General features: G+C 46.9%; 1 protein-coding gene across 1 annotated transcript; it reads left to right on the top strand.

Annotated features, from left to right (window-relative positions):
- Positions 1–5,348: 5,348 nt before the first annotated feature.
- Positions 5,349–6,649, top strand: LOC149334097 (uncharacterized). Its single transcript, XM_089556187.1, has one exon. It carries the CDS (start codon positions 5,349–5,351, stop codon positions 6,519–6,521), a length of 1,173 nt encoding a protein of 390 aa, XP_089412313.1. The 3' UTR covers positions 6,522–6,649.
- Positions 6,650–8,006: the final 1,357 nt, after the last annotated feature.

An 8,006-nucleotide genomic window follows, 5' to 3' on the forward strand; every position in this document is an offset into this window, starting at 1 on the left:
CACGACAAGCGGCAAAAGAAGCAAGAGCTTCATACACTCTCATTAGAAAAAACAACACATTATACAAGGTAAAAGTAGGAGGAAGGTGCATACTTTTGCAATGACATAATTAAAGTAAATATTTACAAGACACATCACAACAAGAAAAACACGAGAATTCAGAGTTGACGGAAAAACAGGGACATCAAGAATTTTAATCATTCGGGCAAGAAAGGAGGTAAGCTTTAGCATTTCTATTGAATGACTTTTGGGAAACAGATTTCTGAATAATTTCTATGGCCTGTGTATGTTTATTTAGAAGACTGGGAATTAAATATGAAAGCATTTCGGTTCCATAGTTAGTCCTTACAAATGGTACTCTGTAACTGACGTGCCTTAATTTATAAGGCGCGTCACTACTAGAGTTTAATTGAACATATTTAGTGGGATGATGTTTGAAATCGTTAAACACATAAGAAAGCAGTTTCAACTCGAATAATTCATTGACTTTTAGAATAGAATGCTTAGTGAAGTACAAACCTGTATGATCATTGTATGCAAGGTTTTCGACATATCGTATTGCTTTTTTCTGTAATGTTATCAGCCTCGTGAGGTTAGTTTTCGTTGTAGATCCCCAAACAAGTAAACAATAATGAAGATGTGATTGAATTAGGGTATAATATAACTGCCACTTCAGCCATTTCGGAACAAGGTCTCGAAGTTTATATAATACACATAATGACCTTGATATGCTGGCATGAATCTTATTAATATGCAGGGTCCAACTCAAGTGTTCTTCAAAGATTATGCCTAAAAATTTGTAGGAAGAAACACGCTCAATTACGCTATTTTTGAATGTAAGATTAATTTCACTGTTATCAGGCTTGTTACGTGCCTTAAATGCAATAAGCTTTGTTTTATTAACATTTAACTCTAGTTTATTTATATTCAACCATAAAGACAATTCTTGTAACCATGAATTTGCCTCAGCCTGAATATTACTAAGATGCATGCCAGAAAAAAATACACTGGTATCATCTGCATATAAAATTATTGTGGGAGTTCGAGGGATGGCTATTATATCGTTGATATAAAGAATGAAAAATACTGGACCCAAAATAGACCCTTGTGGGACACCGTATATTAATTGACCAGGTTGGGATTGATGACCATTCAAACATGTATACTGAACGCGACCGGAAAGATAAGTACGGATCAGATTTAAGGCAACTCCTCGAATGCCGTAAAAAGGTAGCTTATAAAATAAAATATCATGTTTAACTGAATCAAATGCCTTCCTGAAATCTAAAAAAAGTCCAACTGTAAATTGTTTGTCATCCACATTAGAAAATATTTTTTCCTTTATACTAAGCAATGCCATTTCTGTTGACTTCTTCTCACGAAATCCGAACTGTTCGTTAACAAAATTTGTCTGTCGTCAAAGAACTTACACAGTCTGATTTTGATCAAATATTCCAGCAGTTTAGAAAACAAAGGGAGTACAGATATAGGTCTGTAGTTGTTTATATTGTCATAAGGGCCACCTTTGTGTAAAACAACCACTCTGGCAATTTTCATACCATCTGGAAAAATACCTTGAACTAACGCGTTGTTACATATATGCTGCAAGGGCAAGCTAATTAGATCGGCAACAGCAATAATAGGCTCGGCCTTAATTTCATCTGTGCCTGCCGCAGTGGATTTGTCTAGGCTTCTAAGAAATGTGAATACTTCATGTTCGCTGCAAGGATTCAAGAATATGGAACTACCAATTGGAGAGGCAATATACTGAGCAATTTCATGATTTCTATCCTCTTTCTCAGATGATTCGCCAGAGGATAGGAAATGAGCATTAAACTTGTCTGCCAAAGCAGCGCCACTGTATTCAACACCATTGAATGTTAATGTGCTGGGAATATGGGTTGTCGCCCTTCCCATGAGGTCGCTCAAACAATCCCATATTTTCTTAGGGCAATTGGAGACTGCTGAAAATTTATTCTGATAATACTGTTTCTTAGCTTTTTTAATATCAGAGCCTAACTTATTTCTAAGTTTTTTGTATTCCTTAAGTATGACTGGATCTTTTGATTGGATGAATTTGTCAAAAAGCCTGTCACGGGTTTGAATTCGTCGATATAACTCTCTCGTAACCCACGGCTTTCGAGACTTTTTGTGAGTTTTTCCCACTGTCAAAGGAAATGCGGTATCATATTTGCTTTTTACTAACTGAAGAAAGATATTGTACGCTATACTAGGATTTAACTCATTGTAAACTTCGCTCCAGGCAGTGCTTTCCATCATGGATCTAAACCTAGCTAAGTTTTCTTGATTGAAACTGCGATATACTATCTGGGGAGTTGGTACTTGCTTCCTTTTTTTTATCGCCCGAGGAAAAAAACAGAATATAGGCAGATGGTCGCTCAAATCAAATGTAAGCACACCTGATAGCACTCTTGATAACTCATGATTTGTAACACATAAATCTAATAATGAGTCCCTCTCTAAGGTTATTCTTGTTGGTGACTGAATAACATTGGTGCAGAGAAATGCATCAATGGTTTCACAAAAAAGACGTCGCGGGGAGCTGTTTGTCAAAAGATCAATGTTAAAGTCTCCAACCAAAACAACAGGGATATTTACGATACAAGCATATTCAAGAAGATCACGCACAAACTTGATAAATTCGGTACTTTCACTAGATGGGGGCCGATAAATGCAAGCGATCAGTGTTCCATGACATTTTATAGCAACCGATTCGTAGTGGGTATCGACAAGAGAAAAATCTGATAAAACTTCATAGTCAAGGTTTTCTTTAACATACAATGCGACGCCACCTCCTCTACGGTTTTCTCTGAATACGCCTTCAAACTTGTAGCCACGAAAGAAGATAACATCATTTTGATTTGTGAACCATGTTTCGGTGTACGCTAGTATATCAAATCTGTGATTCAGGGAATCCAAAGCTGATTGCATTTCAAAGTGCTTATTTTTTAGACTTCTAATATTCACATGAAAGACTGACATCCTGTCATTATCGTGAACAAGACAACTGCGCACCGCAGAGTTAAAAGATAAAGCATTGTAGTAAAGAGGCTGTGTTTGTGATGCCATCAAAGAAAAATAATGAAAAAAACTGATCAGTAAGGCGAAGTAGAGGCGGTTCCTGCTCAGATGATATTTTCCAGGTCAGCAACACACGCGATCCGTATTGCCGTTTCACCCTGGCACTTGCGTACAAAAAGCTTTCCATTACTGTGCCAAGCATATTCGTACTGCTTTTCTGTGGCCCTTGTCCTCATCATCCACATGAGCTTTTTGTTCTGCGCTGTTAAATTGTCAAGAAAGTACACTGTGGATTCAGCTTCCCGCATACTTTGCTTCTTTGCCATCCATTGGTCCTTCATTACACGTGAGGAAAAGCGAACCAGAACTGCCGGGGTTTTGCCACGTTTAGCGGGCAGTCTATGAAGGCCTTCAACGTCGTGCTCAGTCAACTGAGGAAGCTCTAGGTCCTGGGCTATAGCATTGATTTTTTGAAACAAGTTTTCATTTTTGGTTTGCGCAAGTCCATGTACTTCCAAGTTATTGCGCCTGCTGTACTGTTCCAGACTGTTTATTTGCTGTCGTAGTTCGCAGACTTCGGTGTTAGTGTTCTCTGACTGAATCTGTGCCTCAATCTTTTCAACCCTTTTCGATAAAGTGACAATCTCAGTGGACTGAAGCTGCATTTTGGCCAGCACTTCATCATACTGATCTGAAAGATGCTGAACAGACTTTTCCATACTTTCCACTGTCTCTTTTACCTGGAAAAGGATATCTAACTTCTGTTTGATTTCCGGTAGTTCACAGAGCTTTTTGTTGATTTCCATTAGCATCCTTTCTGTCAGAGACTGCTCCTTCTGTACCTTTGTTACAATGTTTGAGCCTCGAGCAGCTGAAACTACACATGTTTGACACTTCCAACTTTTTTTATCGATATCTGTCATTGCTTTGTAGGCAGCTTTCGTCGTATTAGAACAAGCGCCTAAGTGGTAACCGTATCGGCATTCTGAGTAGGTAAGGGACGAGCCCTCTGCTGGAAGTGGCTGATTACAAACCAGGCATATATCACAAACAGGATCACCCATAGCACTCGCGATGGAAAAGCATGCGGCACAGTAGAAAACAACTACAGCAACAGCACAGACTCAAGCGGCGGCGGCGTTTGGCAGAAGGTTTCTTATGACTTCAATAAGTGAAAGCACACCAACCTGCAAAGTGAAGGATTTGCAGTTACTCTGTGCCGCTGTTGCTTCCGCCACCGCCGCTGAGCAAGTGTGGGGGGGCACAGGTGAGCCTTGTCCTTTTATATGCTCCTGGCTGGTGCTGCTTGTGTCGTTATCTTGCGGGGCCGATCGTCGTCGCTCTTGCCACTTTAGTTCACCACGTGTATCGCTGCAAGCCTGGCCAAGAACTGCAAAGTGAAGGATTTGCAGTTACTCTGTGCCGCTGTTGCTTCCGCCACCGCCGCTGAGCAAGTGTGGGGGGCACAGGTGAGCCTTGTCCTTTTATATGCTCCTGGCTGGTGCTGCTTGTGTCGTTATCTTGCGGGGCCGATCGTCGTCGCTCTTGCCACTTTAGTTCACCACGTGTATCGCTGCAAGCCTGGCCAAGAACTGCAAAGTGAAGGATTTGCAGTTACTCTGTGCCGCTGTTGCTTCCGCCACCGCCGCTGAGCAAGTGTGCAAGTGTGCATAAATCCAGTGCATTACATTTTAAATTACGAGAAATGCTTCACCAGTAAGAGCAATACTGCAGCATGTTCGAAGTTTTAATACATGCACTAAGTCACTGCCCTGACCGAGAATGTTTCACCGTTCTGTCAAAGCTAACTATTTCTTTTACTTCCCCGTTCTAGCAGCGCCAACGCAACGATGACGAAGCCACCCCGTCCTGCAGCAGCCCCTGGACGAGGTCAGCTCGCACGGACATTGAAGCCTTTGACGGCGGCAGAATGTTCGTACACCCTGCACAAATCCGGCACCTCCAGCGCGTGTTCAGCGTGACGACGAGAGCTCCGCAGCCCATGTTCCAAGACTGCGTCGAGGGCGCTTGAGTTCAAGCGCTTTTGGTTTCTCAAGTCGGCCCTGGCGGGCAAGTATATTGCTACGGACGCTGAGAGGACGACGAAGTGGTTTTGAAAAGAAGACGAGGCTGTGGTGCGCGCTTGTGTGCTGAGAGACTACTCCAAGCAGTCGGTTCCTTGCGTAGCAGATTACCTCTGCTGTTTCTACTGCTGCTGCTAGCCGCCACGTATCATTTGGTGGAGGTTGCTAAATTCGATCCCCGACCTCGAGCTGGCTCTCCGCCATGTCCGTCGTCTCGCCACCATGTCTCACGAGTCCGAGCCATCTCCATCTCCGTCAACACCGCCAGCGGTCGTCGTCGCCCACCACCGCGAACCGGGCACGTTCTGCGGTACAGACGACGTTGATGTGGACGACTGGTTGGCCCTTTACGAACGCGTCAGCACGCACAACAGGTGGGATCCAACGCTGATACTCGCTAATGTGATATTTTATCTGACCGGCACCGCGAAAGTGTGGTTCGAAACCCACGAAGATGACTTGACCTCATGGGACATCTGTAAACAGAAGCTCCGCGACCTCTTCGGAAAACCCATCGGCCGCCAACTCGCCGCCAAGAAGGCACTCGCGTCACGCGCCCAGACTTCCTCCGAGCCATACATAGCCTACATACAAGACGTCCTCGCCTTGTGCCGTAAAGTTGATAAAGACATGTCCCAGGCAGATCGAGTTGGCCACATACTGAAAGGCATTGCCGACGATGCCTTTAATCTGCTTCTATGCAAAGACTGTTCCACGGTCGCCTCTGTTCTTGAGATGTGCCGGCGTTTCGAGCAAGCCAAACACCGGCGCATTTCTCACCGTTTTGACCGGCTGCCGAACACTGCTTCGAGCTCCTCCTGTGAAGATCTGCCAACATTGCGGCAGCCTTCCGACCCGGCTAAATTAACCCGTAACGTGCGCCGCGAACTGGAGGCTATGACGCCCGCTGTTTCTTCCATGCCACTGCAGGACAACACCTTGGCCCTCATCCAAGCCGTCGTTCGCCAGGAGGTTGCGAACATGGCTGTCCCTTCTCGCGTCGTGGACAACGCTCATGCCAGCCCGGACCCTCCAGTGATCGCAGCTGCCACTTACAGTCGCAGCTTCTCGCCTCGGTACCGATATCGCAATCCTGCCGAATGGCGTACCTCTGATGACAGGCCGATCTGCTTTACCTGCTCTCGCGTCGGACACATCTCCCGTCACTGCCGCAGCCGTTGGTCCCCGCCACCTCGCCCCTACTCCTTCGTCGACCGCCGCAACGACTACGGCCCGCGCCGCTTCACTCCACGTCCCGATCCGCTCCGTGACGAGCCCGCTCCGCACGCTCGTGGGTCCAGCCGCTCACCTTCCCCATTAGGCCGCCGCTCCCGTTCTCCTACCACACGCCGCAGCCCTTCTCCTTCGACTTCCCGCCACTTCTCGGAAAACTAGCCGATGCAGCCCCCGGAGGTGACGCTGCATCATTGACCCGGCCTGAAAATCCTCTCTTGACCCCCGCTGCCCAACGTAATCTCTTGAATGTTCTCGTGGATGGTGTCCCGGTCCTTGCCCTCATTGATACTGGCGCCCAAGTGTCTGTCCGGAGCTCTTCTTTGCGCCGCCGTCTGAAGAAAGTTTTAACGCCTGCCGCCATGTCCACGGTTAGCGTCGCCGATGGCAGCCCCGCTGCCGTGATTGGAATGTGCACTGCGAGTCAGCATTGCCGGACGTCATATACCCGTTCTGTTCACCGTCCTGACCAGGTGCCCTCAGGACATAATCCTTGGCCTTGACTTTTTAACCGCGCATTCAGCTCTTATTGACTGTTACTCAGGCCTTCTCCGATTGGATCTGCCCCTGTGCAATGACGACTCCACCAGCTCACCTCGCCTTCATTCCACCGAGTTTGCTCGTCTCCCGCCACAAGCTGCTGTCTACATCCCTATGTCGCCTTCTCCTCCCGTCCCTGATGGAGACTACGTCGCCTGCCCTCTCACCGCTGTGATTCTGAATCGTAACGTCCTCTTTCCCCACACCATTGTCCACATCACCAACAACTGCACCTGCCTCCCTGTCTTCAACTTCAGCCTGTCCCCTCAAGAACTTCCGACCGGCATTTCACTTGCTGATCTGTCCCCATTGACCGTAAATTGGTAAATTGGTTTTTTTGAGGAAAGGAAATGGCGCAGTATCTGTCTCACATATATCGGCGGACACCTGAACCGCGCCGTAAGATAAGGGAGGAAGGTAGGAGTGAAAGAAGAAAGAGAGAAAGAGGTGCCGTAGTGGAGATCTCCGGAATAATTTCGACCACCTGGGGATCTTTAACGTGCACTGACATCGCACAGCACACGGGTGCCTCTTGCGTTTAGCCTCCATCGAAACGCGATTGCACAGTTTCTGTCCTGGCTCCTGACCCAACGCCTGACGTCTCCAATGTCCCTACATCGCAGCCCTCCCGTGAGGATTCTATTTCCCGGATGATCGCGGCCGATCTACCCTCTGCTGATTCTACAGCTCTTCACAGCCTCTTGTCCTCCTACAGTGATATTTTTTACTTTGGGGACCGTCCCTTGGGTCAAACCTCTGTTGTCGCCCACCACATTGACACCGGCGAGGCCCGCCCTTTTCACAGACGGCCCTATAGGGTCTCCCTCTCAGAGCGCCGTGTTATTCAGGCAGAGGTGGACAAGATGCTGGCCCGCAACATCATCGAGCCTTCGAGTAGTCCTTGGGCGTCCCCTGTCGTGCTTGTTAAAAAGAAAGATCAAACTTGAGGATTCTGCGTCGATTACCGCCATCTGAACGCCGTCACAAAGAAAGACGTGTACCCTTTGCCCCGAATTGACGACGCTCTCGACTGCTTGCACGGCGCCAGTTACTTTTCCTCCATCGATCTTCGCTCAGGGTACTGGCAGATCGCTATCGATGAACGGG

The sequence above is a fragment of the Amblyomma mixtum genome, chromosome 8, assembly GCF_055824585.1.
Source record: "Amblyomma mixtum isolate Tamu chromosome 8, ASM5582458v1, whole genome shotgun sequence".
Taxonomy (NCBI): Eukaryota; Metazoa; Arthropoda; class Arachnida; order Ixodida; family Ixodidae; genus Amblyomma; species Amblyomma mixtum.

What these genes read in the sequence shown, in the direction of transcription:
- LOC149334097 (XM_089556187.1), top strand. Translation starts at nt 5,349, where the DNA reads ATGTCTCACGAGTCCGAGCCATCTCCATCTCCGTCAACACCGCCAGCG.